This window comes from Pongo pygmaeus, chromosome 8 (genome assembly GCF_028885625.2).
Source record: "Pongo pygmaeus isolate AG05252 chromosome 8, NHGRI_mPonPyg2-v2.0_pri, whole genome shotgun sequence".
Lineage (NCBI taxonomy): Eukaryota > Metazoa > Chordata > Mammalia > Primates > Hominidae > Pongo > Pongo pygmaeus.
The window spans coordinates 99638551-99655097 of NC_072381.2; the positions used below are offsets into that span (position 1 = coordinate 99638551).

Below are 16547 nucleotides of genomic sequence, written 5' to 3' on the forward strand. Positions count from 1 at the left end.
CCAGAACTTTATGAAATCTTCCTCTCAAGAGCAAAAGAACGGTGGAAAAGTTTCAGTGAAACAAGTTCAGAGAATGATACAGAAGGTGTGATTTCTTTTTTTAAATAAGAATTTTAGGATGAAAATTCAGCTACTGAGCATGATTTTGTACCATGTATAAGAAGCTGTAGTAATTGCTTTACATATATCATCTTATTTAATCTTAATAACCCTTTCAGTAAACAAGGCTAGGAAAAAGACGATTTACAGAAGAGTTCATGTAAGTATCATCCTAAGACCTCTTAGCTATGTCAGCTATTTGTGGAGAACTAAAAGTACGTAAAAGGTAAAGAAGTTTTATACTGGCAGACAGCAGCTATTTCATCATTTTAAACTCATTTTTATGAAGCATTGAAATTATGAGAATTAAAATTATAAGTATTCACTTCTGAAATATTTTTTCAATAATAAATGGTGAGGCTGGGCGGATGGCTCACACCTGTAATCCTGGCACTTTGGGGGGCCAAGGCAGGTGGATCACCTGAGGTTAGGAGTTTGAAACCAGCCTGGACAACATGGCGAAACCCCATCTCTACTAAAAAAACAAAAATTAGCTGGGTGTGGTGGCAGGTGCCTGCAATCCCAGCTACTTGGGAGGCTGAGGCAGGGAGAATGTCTTGAACCTGGGAGGCAGAGGTTACAGTGAGCTGAGATCACGCCATTGCACTCCAGCCTGGGTAACAGACTTCATCTCCAAAGAAAAAGAATAAATGGTGAAAATTGCACTTCAGTAGAAATTAATTGAATGTAATGAAGAGTTCTAGTCAGAAGCAGTGTCTACATAAATTACTGTTTTCTTATTTCCTGGATATGTATAATTTGCATGTGTCATTTAACTTTTTGGTCATTGTCTTTTTAAATATTGCTTCTGCCCTTTCTTGGCTGTTTTCCTTCTGGACTCCAATTACATGTATAGTAGACCATTTAACAGTGTTTCACAAGCCTCTTACACTCTCTCTTTTTTTTTCTTTTTTTGGTGGTGGATAGATATAATTCTATATAATTGAAAAAAATTTTAATTCATCATATAGGGATGGGGGCTCTCTATGTTTCCCCGGCTGGTCTCAAACTCCTGGCCTCAAGCAATCCTCCTGCTTGGCCTTCCAAAGTGCTGGGATTGCAGGCATGAACCACTGTGCCTGGCCAATTCTTTTTTTCCTCTCTCTCTCTTTCTCTGCTTCAGTTTCATTGATTTTTATTGATCCATCATCAAATTCACTAATCCTTTCTTCTGGTTTATCTAGTCTGCTATTAAATCTAAATCTGTGTAATGGGCTTTTAATTTCAGATATGCTTTGTAATTGTAGAATGTTCACTTGGTTCTTTTTATACATTCTGTTTCTCTGTTGAAATTCTTCATCTTCCTATCCCGTGTTCCTTCCGCCATCTTTTCCTCTATTTTTTTTAAAAAATGTATTATTATTTTTTTCTCTAGCGCATATCAGCCAGATATTTTCTTTAACATATTTGTAACATAGTTTCATTGCCTGTTAATTCCAATACTGCATAATCTGCAGGTCTGCCTCTGTCGGCTGTTTTTCCCCTTATTTCCCCTTTAAAGTGGTTGTAAGTCACATTTTCTGCTTCTTTGTATATCTTAAATGTTTAAATTATATGCCAGACATAGTATATAAAAAGAATGTAGAAACCAAAGCTGTGGTTTCCCCTGCAGAGGAAGCTGCTCTTTCCTGTTAGGCAGTTCGATTAAGGGCTTATCACCTCAATTCAACCATTAATTGATCTAGATTGGGGCAAGGTTGTAGCTTTAGATAGACTTAGTTTATCTTGAGTTTCAAATTTCTTGATGGGAAAAAGTGTTTTTTTTTTTGAGACGCTCACTCTGTCGCCCAGGCTGGAGTGCAGTGGCACGATCTTGGCTCACTGCAACCTCTGCCTCCCAGGTTCAAGCAATTCTCCTGCCTCAGTCCCCTGAGTAGCTGGGATTACAGGTGCGCTCCACCATGCCCGGCTAATTTTTAGTAGAGACAGGGTTTCACCGTGTTGGTCAGGCTGGTCTCGAACTCCTGACCTCAGGTGATCCACCCGCCTCGGCTTCCCAAAGTGCTGGGATTACAGGCATAAGCCACCACACCCGGCCCAAAGTGTTCTATTTTGATTACAGGTATCTCCCTCCAATGATATGCCCTCTCAAGACCTTGTGACTTTGGATGATTTTATTCTGCATTTCTAGCCCGGCCTTCTGCATTCAGAAAAGTCCCATAGATACACATTCAGGGCTCCTCCAGATTCCTGTCTATCACATCAGTTTTATTTGGCCATGTGTAGCTCTTCTGGTTTCTCTTCCTCTAACTAGAGTGACTTTGTCTTTGGCGAGCTCGATCCTAAGCCCATACCTAGACCTGGCAGATACCCCTAGGAAGAAAAATGGACACTGGTGTCTACTCACCAAGGAAAGACTCTTACTTTTCTGGAGTTTAAATCCTATTGATCTCTCTGTATCCATAGCTCTCTGATGATTTTTTAAATGTGATATTTGTAATTTTTTTTCCTAGTTGTTACCATGGAAATGATGGACTGCCCCTATCTTCTGTAAAAACTGGAATTAGAAATCCTTTACCATATAACTTTCTGATAAATGTATAGCTGTTTTCTTTGTACAAGAGAATAACAAGTTCTAACAAAAGCTATGTGACATTTCTTATAATTTCTTGATTATTCAGCTTTTAACTTAAATAACACATGCTGTGTGATCATTCTGTATTTATAAAATTGAACTTGTTAGAGCCAAGTGATCATTTAAATTGTATCTGCTTGGTAAATGCAGGTGTATCTGTTGCTGATCGAGAGGCCAGTCTGGAATTAATTAAGCTGGACATATCCCGTACATTTCCATCTCTCTACATCTTTCAGAAGGTGAGGGTTTCTAACCAGCTTGTAATTACTTAAAAAAAAGAATCTATCAATATCCAAGGCAACAGATTCTTTAAATGAATAGCTATTACTTTAAAAAAGGCAAAACTATAGAAATTGCGGACCCTATATAAAAAGTCTAAAACTAGTTATAAAATTATAAAGGAATTTCTATTATTTTATTCCACTGACCGAAATACATTATAGTTAGCGTAGCATTTAATACCTTTTATGTAGTAGGCACTTGATGAATTTTATTACAGTGAATTTATTTTGCTTTTTATTTTGTAAGATATATGAATTCTTAATATTTTGGCCTAGTAAATTGTTAAAGTATAAAGAACTTTGTCACAAAACTTAAAAATTTTCAGAATTATCATTAAAATAGGAAGAAATGGTTTTCTTTGTACATAGGCTATTATGAAGTTGCTTATACCTTATGAAAAGAGAAATGACTACATTATATATACTTTATCTTTGACTCATGTCTTTATTTTTATTTCTTTTTAAATTTGAGATCAGGTCTTGCTGTGTTGCCCAGGCTGGACTCAAACTCCTAGGCTCAAGCAATCCTCCTGCATCAGCCTCCTGCGTAGCTGGGATTATGGGATTACAGGCATGTGCCACCACACCCAGCTGATTCAAGTCTTTATACATGGAATTCTTCTATCTTTAGATTGATAAAAATAAAATGAGATAAAAATTTTTACCATTAAGATTAAAATTATTAACACAGTTTAGTTTAGCTTGATGGTTTTTCTCTGCTGATGCTGTATTACATAAAATGAAACAGTGTGTATTCATCATACCCTTATACCAAATCTAGAAGATTTTAAAACTGTTGACAAATTATATAGCTTGTATCCATCAAGTAAGTTTATTTGGCTTTTTTTTGTTGTTGTTATTTAGTACTAAATATTTCTTTTTTTTTTGAGAGATTCTCACTCTGTTGCCCAGGCTGGAGTGCAGTGGCACAATCCCGGCTCAGTGCAACCACTGCCTCCTGAGTTCAAGCGATTCTTGTGCCTCAGCCACCCGAGTAGCTGGAATTACAGGCATATGACACCATGCCCAGCTAATTTTTGTATTTGTAGTAGAGATGGGGTTTTGCCATGTTAGCCAAGCTGGTCTCAAACTCCTGGCCTCAAGTGACCTGCCCATCTCGACCTCCTAAAGTGCTGGGATTACAGGCATGAGCCACCGCACCCATCTACAGTATTAAATATTCCTTATTAATAATTTGGAAAACATCTTGGCAGAGTACATTTATAATATTTTTTTATTAAATATGCTAAAACTAGTCATTTAGGAAATGTTACAGTTTATTAACATGTTATATGAAAATTAACTTAGAGACAATTATTTGTACAGTTTCAAATTTCATTTTTCTCTCCTAAGGGTGGTCCATATCATGATGTCTTACATAGTATTTTAGGGGCATACACATGCTACAGACCTGATGTTGGTTATGTAAGTATTTGTTTCAATCTGTTTTTTGAATATAAGCATTTTATCTACACTCTTTATCAAAATATCCTATGTTGTATTAGCTCCCAAATGTCTGTATTTTTATGTCTGTTTTTCTTGGGCTTATCAATTTACCCAGCGAAGAATCTTTCCATCTCTTGCCAGGAGCTTATATGTACTTGAGGCTGCCAGCTTTCTGGGGGAGCTGCAGGAGATTTCACCATGCAATTTATAAACTTGTATCTCATGCCCTGATGTCAGTGTGATGCCTTGTCCCCTTCTTCCTAACCCTCTTTTCCATGACTGTGCCTCTAGAGAGTAAACCTCCTATGTTCTACCAGGTTAAGGGAAGGATAGGTACCTGTCCCTAAAGGATAGGGGAGGGGATTTGCTCCTTATACAGACTTTCACCCAATCCTATTTTTAGCTCTATTTCTCAATTTCACAGGTACTTGACAACTTCAGCTTCCGAGCCTTCAGGGTTTTACAGCTGAATTGGCTTGCTGATTATTGGCTTCCTCCTCCGTAGATATTTTAGTTTTAACATTCTACACTTATTTAATTTACAATTTCTAAAATACTATTAACTATCTACTGTGTAATTTTTCATTCTTGTAGTCCTTGTGGGTTAATATTTATTTTTTCTTTACTGTATTTTTAGTTGGATTTTGCAGAACAAAGAAAGATGTGATGTTCAATTGCCATTTTTAACTAGAAGTTATAGAACTTTCATCTTCTCACCTTTGCCTTAAAATAGAAGAATGTTAGACCTCTCTATAGGGTGGCTGTCTGGTACAAGTTACTTTGTTCTGTTTCATGTTCATTTCTATGTTTGTTTACTCAACAAATATTTATTGTGCTCTTATGACTATATGTCAGGCATTGTTCTAGGCACTTGAAATACCTCAATGAACAAAATGATTTCTGTCCTTATGATGCTTACAGTTCAGAAGAAAGAAACAGACAATAAACAACAAACAAATAAGTAAATCATGTTATATTAAAAGATAAGTGCTGTAGAAAAGTGTGAGATGATAAAGGGGGAAAGTGCTAGGTTTAGGGTGGGGCAGGTTGTAGTATTTGAAAAGATTGTAAGATAGTCCTTACAGAGAAAGTTAGATTTGAGCAAAGAGTCTTTAAACTCTCTTACTTAGGTATTCTATGAATGAATTGTAAGAACACCTTGTATCCCCTTCACATGTTTAAGTTGAAGTTTAAGGTTTTTCATAGTAAGTTTACTTGTAAATAATTTAATTTTTTAGCACTGGTTAAATGTTAACATCTTACAGTTTTTTTAAAAATGTCCCCAGGCAGTCTGGGCATGGTGGCTCACACCTGTAATTCCAGCACTTTGGGAGGCCTAGGCGGGCAGATTACATATTCAGGAGTTCGAGACCAGCCTGACCAACATGGTGAAACCTCGTCTCTACTGAAAATACAAAAATTAGCCGGGCATGGTGGCACGCACCTGTTATCCCAGCTACTCAGGAGGCTGAGGCAGGAGAATCGCTTGAATCTGGGAGGCGGAGGTTGCAGTGAGCCAAGATCGTGCCACTGCACTCCAGCCTGGGCAACAAGAGCAAAACTCTGTCTCAAAAAAAAAAAAAAAAAAAATGTCCCCAGGCTGGGCACAGTGTCTCATGCCTGTAAATCCCAGCACTTTGGGAGGTTGAAGCAGGAAGATCGCTTGAGCCCAGGACTCCCAGACAGCAGTGAGCTAGGATTGGACCACTGCATTCCAGCCTGCACAACACAGCAAGACCCTGTCTCAAAAAAAAAGAAAAGAAGTCTGTAGTGGAGTTTAAATACTGTAATGAATTTACATATATCATAGTCCATTTAAAGAAAAATATATTAACAAGCCCTTCATTAATATTTTACATTTTTGCTGTTTCTCTGAACTTATATTTCTTTTTTTATTTTTATTTTTTTGAGACAGGGTCTCACTCTGTCACCCAGGCTAGAGTACAATGGCGTGATCATGACTTACTATAGCCTCGACCTCCTGGTCCCCTGGTCCCTGGTGATTCTTCCACCTCAGCCTCCCAGGTAGCTGGGACTGCAGGCACAAGCCACCATGCTTGGCTAATTTTCTGTATTTTGTGTTAAGACAGGGCACTATTTCCCAGGCTTATCTTGAACTCCTGGCTCAAGTGACCCGCCTGCATTGGCCTCCCATAGTGCTGGGATTACAAGTGTGACCTACTGTGCCTGGCTGATATTATGATTTTTTAATATAATGTTGTATAATTAAAACAAAGTAATTAACCTGCCCAGCATCTGAAATATCTGACATTTTTTGTAATGAGAGTATTTGAGATTTACTCTCTGAGTGATTGTGAAATGTACAGAACTCAATTATTAGTTGTATTTGCCATGTTGTGTAATAGATCTCAAAACAAAAACAAAAACAAAAACAAAAAAACAGGCCAGGCATGGTGGCTCATGCCTATAATCCCAGCATTTGGGAGGCCAAGGTGGGAAGATCGCTTGAGCCCAGGAGTTTTAAGACCAGCCTGAGCAACACAGTGAGACCTCATCTCTGCAAATAATAAAAAATTAGCCAGGTGTGGTGGTGTGCACCTGTAGTCCCAGCTACTCAAGAGGCTGAGGTGGAAAGATCGCTAGAGTTCAGGCTCTTGAGGTTGTAGTAAGCCGAAATTGTGCCTGGGCGATAGAGTGAGACCCTGTCTCAAAAAAATTAAAGTTACTCCTCCTTTCTAACTGGAGCTTTTTGTACTCTTTGATTATCATCTTCCCCACCCCCAAGCCTCTGGTAACCACCATTCTACTCTTTGCTTCTATGAGTTCAGTGGTTTTAGATTACACATTTAAGTGAGAACATGCAATATTTGCTTTTCTGTTTTTTGCCTTATTTCACTTAGCATAATGTTCTCCAGTTCCATCCATGTTGTCCCAAATGACATAATTTCTTCCTTTGTTAAGGCTGAACAGTATTCTTTTGTATACACACACACACTCTCTCATCCCATTCATCTGTTGATGGACACTTATGTTGATTCCTTAACTTGGCTATTTTGAGTAGTGCTGTAATGAACATGGGAGTGCAGGTATCTTTTTGATATACCGATTTCAAGTCTTCTGGGTAATAGCCAGAAGTGAGATTGCTGGACCATATAGTAATTCTATTTTTAGTTTTTTTGAATAACTTCCATACAGTTTTCTATAATAGCTGTACTAATTTACATTCCTATAAACAGTGTGCAAATTTTTTTTTCAACAACCTTACCAACACTTATGTTTTGTCTTTTCGGTAATAGCCATATACAGCAGTCCCCGCTTATCCTCAGGAGATATATTCCAAGACACCAAGTGGAATATATAGGTTTGGTTTTTTTTGTTTTTTGTTTTTGTTTTTGAGATGGGGTTTCGCTCTTGTTGCCCAGGCTGGAGTGCAATGGCACGATCTTGGCTCACTGCACCCTCCGCCTTCTGGGTTCAAGCAATTCTCCTGCCTCAGCCTCCCAAGTAGCTGGGATTACAGGCGCCCGCCACCATGCCCAGCTAATTTTTTGTATTTTTAGTAGAGACGGGGTTTCACTGTGTTGACCAGGCTAGTCTTGAACTCCTGACCTCAGGCGATCCACCCACCTCGGCCTCCCAAAGTGCTGGGATTACAGGCATGAGCCACCCTGCCCGGCCTATATAGGGTTTTGTACTTGTCCTGAAACTGCAGATAGTGCAGAATCCTACATATACTATGTTTTTTCTATACATACATACCTATGATAAAATTTATTAATTAGACACAATAAGACATAAACAGCAATAACTAATAATAAAGTAGAACAATTATAACACTATTCTAACAATTTAGGTGAAAGAAGCATTACTCGAACACAAGCTCTACAATACCACAACAGTTGATCTTATAACCGAGATGGCTACTAGGCAGGTGGGTAGCATATACAGCATGGTTACACTGGATAGAGGGATGATTCCCCTCCTTGGCAGGATGGAGCAGGACCACTCCAGATTTTATCACCCTATTTAGAACAGCATGCAGTTTAAAACTTATGACTTGTTTATTTCTGGAACTTGCCATTCAATATTTTCAGACCACTGTTGACCATAGGAAACTGAAACTTCAGAAAGCAAAACTGGGGAAAGTGGAGGACGACTGTATTTTATTTCATTTCTCTCACAGAATTTTATTCTAATGTAACACTTTTCTGCCCAAAAGTCTTTTAGTAATCTCATTATACTTCTGCTACAAATATATAAATTAATTACAAATTAAAAATTAGCTTTATTTCTGATATACATAATATTCTAAATATTAAACGTTTTTTCTAATTTGTGTTATTACAATTATTAGTATAACTGATCAAAATAAATATATTAGAGAAACTACATAAATGAAAAAAACAATACAAATTTTTTTTTGGTTGGGCATACGTAAATTTTCAATCAACTTTTTTTGTTTTTTTTTTAAATTATACTAAGTTCTAGGGTACATGTGCACAACGTGCAGGTTTGTTACATGTGTATACATGTGCCATGTTGGTGTGCTGCACCCATTAACTCGTCATTTACATTAGGTATATCTCCTAATGCTATCCCTCCCCCCTCCCCCGACCCCACGACAGACCCCGGTGTGTGATGTTCCCCTTCCTGTGTCCAAGTGTTCTCATTGTTCAGTTCCCACCTATGAGTGAGAACATGCAGTGTTTGGTTTTTTGTTCTTGCGAATAGTTTGCTGAGAATGATGGTTTAATTATCTCAGTAACTCAATTAGATTCTCCTTTAGCTTTATTGAATACAGAAGACTGTTAACTACTTGAGTTGCAAAAACATTTTGTTACCAATTATTAGAATTGTTCACTTTCTCATTTCTATAAAGTATCCCAAAAGCCTTTATTGAGACTAGTCAAAATATCTATTACTGACATTTTAGGCTAAATTTTATTTTGTGTTTTGTGTTTTTTCTTTTGAGACAAGGTTTCACTATGTTGCCCAGGCTGATCTTGAACTCCTGGGCTCAAGTGATCCTCCCACTTCAGCCTCCCAAAGTGCTGGGTTTATGTGTGAGCCACTGCACCCAGCCTACACTAGACTTTAAAAAAAGAAAAAAAATCTATTAAAATTATATCTTCAGGCTGAGTGCGGTGGCTCATGCCTATAACCCTAGCACTTTGGGACACTGAGGCAAGCGGATCACTTGAGGCCAGCAGTTTGAGACCAGCCTTGCCAACATGGCAAAATCCTGTCTCTACTAAAAATACAAAAATTACCTGGGCGTGGAGGCGCATGCCTGTAATCCCAGCTACTCAGGAGGCTGAGGCACAAGAATTGCTTGAACCCGGGAGGCAGAGGTTGCAGTGAGCTGAGGTTGTGCCACTGCACTCCAGCGTGGGTGACAGAGCGAGACTGTGTCTCAAAACAAACAAACAAAAATCCTCACTTAAAGGCACTTGTTTAACCTGGTATACTGAGAAAAATTGGGGAAAATTAAAATACTGTTACTTTTATTACACTTATGATAATGATTTTTTTAGAATATGTTTTAAATTTTTTTTTTTTACCCTGGCTGCAGACTTATTAGGTCACTGTATATTTGCTGCTGAAACGAGCTCTGTTAGGTCATTGAATTTATGTAAAATGACCACCATATGACTTAACTGGTGGTATCAAGGCTCACTGACAAACCAGTCAGTCAAATCACACTTACTTTATAAGTTAAAAATAATGTAGACTGTATTGGAATACCTATTTCATGTCATGATTTGACAAAACACGTTTTTAACTATGTTAATGAATAACATATGTTGAATCTATAAATAACTCATGAAAGTTTTATCTGTAGATTTTATTCTAGCAAAAATTTGGTAATCTTGGTTCACGTTTCAGTTATACTTATTTAAAAGAACCACAGGCTGGGTGCGGTGGCTCATGCCTGTAATCCCAGCATTTTGGGAGGCTGAGGCAGGTGGATCACCTGAGGTCAGGAGTTCGAGACCAGCCTGGCCAACGTGGCGAAACCCCGTCTCTACTAAAAATACAAAAATTAGCCAGGTGTGGTGGCATAGGCCTGTAATTCCAGCTACTCGGGAGGCTGAGGCAAGAATTGCTTGAACCCAGGAGACGGAGGTTGTAGTGAGCCGAGATCCCACCACTGCACTCTAGCCTGCGTGATGGAGCGCTGTACCGCAATTGCTGTTCTCTTTGTTCTCCTGGGACTCTCCCTCAAGGACTATGCATTCTTTTTTTTTCTTTTTTTTTGAGATAGAGTCTCGCTCTGTCACCCAGGCTGGAGTGCAGTGGCACGATCTCAGCTCACTGCAACCTCCGCCCTCTGGGTTCAAGCAGTTCTCTTGCCTCAGCCTCCTGAGTAACTAGGATTACAGGCACATGCCACCATGCCTGGCTAATTTTTGTATTTTTAGTAGAGACCCAGTCAGGGTCATGTGTGGTATTTAGTTGTTCTTTTTAGTTTCTTTTAAAACAGAACAGTTCCTCAGCCTTTTGTATGTGTAGTAACAATGTCACTTTTCAAAAATTAAGGCTAGTTGTTTGCAGAATGACCCTCAACTTGAATTTGATTATTTTTTCATGATTAGATTCAGATTAGACAGTTTTGTCAGCAATACTACATAAACAATGTATTTTTTTCAGTGCATCACACCATGAGTCAACAAATAATGCAAAATATTTAGAAGAATTGGACTCTGAAGAAATTATAGAAATAACTGTTTTTCTTATTTTCTTTTCATATATGAACAAGAGTGATATATGATAAATCTGAATGAGCTATAAATAGCTTTAAAAATATGCATAAAATAAATATTCCGGGCTGGACACGGTGGCTCACGCCTGTAATCCCAGCACCTTGGGAGGTCAAGGCAGGCGGATCACCTGAAGTCAGGAGTTTGAGACCAGTCAGGCCAACATGGTGAAACCCCGTCGCTACTAAAAATACAAAAATTAGCCAGGCTTGGTGGCAGGCGCCTCTATTCCCAGCTGTTCGGGAGGTTGAGGCAGGAGAATCACTTTAACCTGGGAGGGGAAGGTTGCGGTGAGCCGACATCGTACCACTGCACTCCAGCCTGGACGATAAGAGCTAAACTCTGTCTCCAAAAAAATTAATTAAGTAAATAAATAAATATTCCAAGTGATAAGGTATTATGCCATTGCTTAATTGGCAGCAGTTTTTCTTTTTTAGCGGTATGTAAAATAGTGTTACTTAAACACCATCTTAGGTACAATTAAATGTAATTTTAATTCCTTTTATTTACTTTGCTACCATTCTATTACAGATGGTTAGTACTTTGCCCCTTGTATTCATTCAGCAAATATTGTGGTACTAAGAATACAACTATGAACAAACAAACATGATGTGGTCTCTGTACTAGTTTCCTGTGAATACTGTAACAAACTACCACAAACTTAGTGGCTTTAAACAACACAAATTAGGCCAGGTGCAGTGGCTCATGCCTGTAATCCCAGCACTTTGGGAGGCTGAGGTGGGAAGATTACTTGAGGTCAGGAGTTTGAGACCAGCCTGGGCAACATAGGAAAACTCTGTCTCTACAAAAAAAAAATTTAAACAAACACACATACAACAACCACACAAAGTTACTGTTTGACAATTCTGGAGGTCAGAAGTCTGAAATAGACTTCATTGGGTTTAAGTCAAAGTATTGGCAGGGTTGTGCTTCCTCAGGAAGCTCTAGGGGAGAATACATTTCCTTGCTTTTTCCACCTTCTAGAGGCTGCCTACATTCCTTAGCTCATGGGCCTATAGCTCCATCTTCAAAGCCAGCAGTGTAGCATCTTCAAATCTCTCTCTGACTAACCTGCCTTCTTCTTTTCACTTATAAGGAACCTCATGATGATTACTTCAGGCCCACCCAGATAATTCAGGATAAGCTCCCTATCTCAAGATCCTTGACTTAATCATATCTGTAGAGTCCCTTTTACCATGTCCAGCAATATTTTCATAGCTTCTGGTAATTAATAAGGACTTGGACATCTTTGGTGGGCAATTATTATGCCTACTACAGTCCCTGTCTTCATGGAACTTAAGTTCTAGAAAATCAAATAGGCAATTACTGTAGAATCTGCAAAAAGTACTCAGAAGAAGACAGAGAAATAAGATGAGAACAAAGAAATAATTGGATTGCAGAAGCTAAGGGAATGCTGTTAAGAGAGATAGCACCCGCTGGGTTTTTCAATAAGTATCATTGGTCATGCTGGCAAGAGAAATCTCAAAATAGTATGGTAATGGAGTGGGAATACATACTGAAGTGTGTTAAAGAGTGAAAAGGGAGCTGAGAGCCGGGTACAGTGGCTCACGCCTGTAATCCTGGCACTTTGGGAGGCCGAGGTGGGTGGATCACCTGAGGTCGGGAGTTCAAGACCAGCCTGACCAACATGGAGAAACCCCGTCTCTACTAAAAATACAAAATTAGCCGGGGTGGTGGCACATGCCTGTAATCCCAGTTACTCGGGAGGCTGAGGCAGGAGAATCACTTGAATCCGGGAGGCGGAGGTTGCAGTGAGCTGAGATCACACCATTGCACTCCAGGAGTCCGCCTGCCTCGGCCTCCCAAAGTGTTGGGATTACAGGCGTGAGCCACTGCGCCCGGCCCATTGCAGTTATTCTTAATGGTCTCACTGTGTAAGTCCATTATACAAATCTCTTCCAGAAGTAAGTGTTTGATAACTTTTTTTTTTTAATTAAAGAAATGTATGGGCTGGACAGGCATGGTGGTACACACCCATAGTCTCAGCTACTCAGGAGGCTGAGGCAGGAGGATAGCTGGAGCTGGGAGGCAGAGGTTGCAGTGAGATGATATCATGCCACTGTATTCCAGCCTAGGTGACTGAGTGAGACCCTGCTTCAAAAAAAAGAAACCAAAAAAAAAAAAAAAGGAGAAGAAGTATATGATAGCTGCCAATAACTCACAAGCAAGAAGCAAACATCTATACAGCTTAGCCTTTTACTCAAGGTCTTTCACAACATAAACACATCCTACCTTCTCTAAATGTCTTTCCTTACTCCAGCTGAGCTGGTCCTATTGTTCCCATTTTTGTGTCTTAGTTCATGCTTCTTTTCCATTTTAGGTTTTTTCCTATTTCTGTCTCTTGCTTTTCCAGGACTCCAGGCTCAACCCCCACAACGTCTCCTTTCTTGGTATTTCAGCAGCACTTCTGATCTCTTTTATTCTGAGTTCTTCATTTTTTACTCGGATGTGTTATAACAATGAAAATAATCACCTGATTTTTATTAAATTTTGTGATTCTGTACTCTATTTTGAAAGAATTCAGACTGAGAGGAAATGAAAACTAGGTAATACACTGAGATAGCCTTTTGTAGCAGTAAAATCTGATACTTTTTTCTTTTTTCAAAAATTCTCCCTAATGTTGAAAACCCACACCATATGAACAAGAAATTAGGGAGATTTCATAATCATTAGGGGCTCTCTGTATTTACTTTTGCTGGGAAGGAAAAAAGAAATCTTGGTTAATTCTACTTTGTAATGTCACTGTAATTTTTCAGGAGTACAATAAAATAAACTATATAGATTTATTATTGGAAGTCCATTTTGACTAATTTTTTCTCCCTTTGAAGGTCCAAGGGATGTCCTTCATTGCAGCAGTACTCATTCTCAATTTGGAAGAGGCAGATGCCTTTATCGCATTTGCCAATCTCCTGAATAAGCCATGCCAGTTGGCCTTTTTTCGTGTGGATCACAGCATGGTATGAATGGATCATGTTTCCCTTTGTTTGTTTCTGTAGTTTGAATGCCCTCTTAGAGTGAAAAACAATAATTAGAAGGCCAGGATAATCTAATCTAATATAAATGTATCATTATATTGTAGTTTATTAATGAATGTTTGCTGAGAAGACTCAGAAAAAGATGAGATTCTTAATGAGCAAGATTTCCTGTTAGTATTTAAGCGTTTAATTTCTTTTTTTCTAGACTATATACTTTCATAATTTTATTGATTTTTTAATCTTTAGATGTTGAAATATTTTGCAACATTTGAAGTATTCTTTGAAGAAAATCTCTCCAAATTATTTCTTCACTTCAAATCTTATAGTCTTACACCAGATATATACTTGATAGACTGGTAAGTCATAACATACATAATATATAATAATGAAAAGGACATAAAGTATAACTTTTTGTGTGTTTTGGGAACTAGAGTAAATCTCATGTGCAGGATTTTACATATAAAGAGCCTTCTTTTACAAATTTAGAAACTTCCAAATTTTTGTGGGGACACATTTGATTAAGAGCATGGACTTGGCTGGGCGTGGTGGCTCATGTCTGTAATCCCAGCACTTTGGGAGGCTGAGGTGGGCGGATCACCTAAGGTCAGGAGTTCAAGACCAGCCTGTCCCACATGGCGAAACCCCGTCTCTACTAAATATACAAAAACTTAGTCTTGGCCAGGCACGGTGGCTCATGCCTGTAATCTTAGCACTTTGGCAGGTGGATCACGAGGTCAGGAGTTCGAGACCAGCCTGACTAACATGGTGAAACCCTGTCTCTACTAAAAGTACAAAAATTAGCCGGGTATAGTGGCATGCACCTGTAATCTCAGCTACTCGGGAGGCTGAGGCAGGAGAATCGCTTGAACCCAGGAGGCAGGAGGTTGCAGTGAGCCAAGATTGCGCTACTGCACTCCAGCCTGGTGACAGATCGAGACTCCAGCTCAAAAAAAAAGAACTTAGCTGGGTGTAGTCACAGTAGGCTGCAGCAGGACAGTTGTTTGAACCTGAGAGGCAGATGTTGCAGTGAACCGAGATCACACCCCTGCACTGCAGCCTGGGCAACAGAGCGAAACTCTATCTCAAAAAAAAAAAAAAAAAAAAAGAGCATAGACTCTGGGTTGAAATCAGAATCTCTCAGTTTGTGTTTCAGTTTTTTGTCTATAAATTGGGAATAATATTATCTTTATCTTGAGTTGTAGCTAGGGTGTTTTACGTGGATTATCTCATTCAATGCCTAGCACATACTAAGCTCTCAGAGTTAGTTGCTATTTATTTTATTATTAACGCACAAGGGCTTATGATTGTTATAATAGTGTTTGTTTACTAAGGGCTTCATATTGTTTCTTTTTACTTCAAGGCTTTATCCAGCTTTTTTTCCCCAAGATGACACCAATTTGAATTTTTTAATTTGATCTCCCTTCTTATATATTGTCTGAAATTTTTTTTAAAAATGTAATAAATGTAAATACTATATACTTTCTCCAAGTTACACATATGAATAGCTCAGATTTTTACTGTTCTACACACAATTTTATTTCCTAGACTTTCTCTAGCTTAAAAAAAAAAAAGGCCAAGTGCAGTGGCTGACACTTATAGTCCCAACACTTTGGGAGGCCAAGGCGGGAGGATTGCTGGAGGCCAGGAGTTTGAGACCAGCCTGGGCACCACAGCAATACCCCATCTCTACAAAAAATAAAAATAAAAAAATTAGCCAGACATAGTTGTGCATTCCTGTAGTCCCAGCTACTCAGGAGGCTGAGGTGGGAGGATTGCTTGAGCACAGGAGTTTAAGGTTACAGTGAGCTATGATTGCACCACTGTCCTCCAGCCTGGGTGACAGAACGAGATCCTATTAAAAAAAAAAATTATGTATGTTGCCAAATCATGTATACTGCAGACAGGATCACCATTTTATTACTTGTGTTTAAAGTTCAAAGTTTTTTAGACTTTTCGTTTGTCATGTTAAGACTAATGATATTAATGGTGTTCTTAATAGGCATACAGCTCTCCTACAAACTGTAATTCAGGCACCAACTTTCCTTCCATTTTGTACTTCCACCATCTTTAACAAGGCATTTCCAGGGTTTTCACAGAAGGGGAGAGAACAAGGAGACTCACAAGGGGAGATTTTGGGAAGCTAAGCCTGAAGGTATTACGCATCTCCTCCTCTCACATTCCACTGGCTAGGACTCAGTCATCTGGCCACAACTAACTGCAAGTGAAGATGCAAAATGTGGTTTAGCTGTTTGCCCAGAAAGAAAAAGAAGTGGTTTGGTAAACAGCCAGTTTCTACCACAGATACTTTTTTTCTGTTTAATCAGAACAACCACATAAGATATGTACTGTAAAGCCGGGCGTGATGGCTCACGCCTGTAATCCCAGCACTTTGGGAGGCCGAGGCGGGCGGATCACGAGGTCAGGAGAT

General features: G+C 38.8%; 1 protein-coding gene across 4 annotated transcripts in view; it reads left to right on the forward strand.

Annotated features, from left to right (window-relative positions):
- The window catches only part of TBC1D12 (TBC1 domain family member 12), a 135458-nt gene that overhangs the window by 107295 nt on the left and 11616 nt on the right, over positions 1–16547 (forward strand). For all 4 annotated transcript variants that reach the window (XM_054435972.2, XM_063669999.1, XM_063670000.1 and 1 more), the window contains 5 exons: positions 5–85; positions 2825–2913; positions 4309–4380; positions 13973–14101; positions 14366–14475. In XM_054435972.2, coding sequence (XP_054291947.1) covers positions 5–85; positions 2825–2913; positions 4309–4380; positions 13973–14101; positions 14366–14475 — 481 coding nt within the window. The remainder of the gene's footprint in view (positions 1–4; positions 86–2824; positions 2914–4308; positions 4381–13972; positions 14102–14365; positions 14476–16547) is intronic.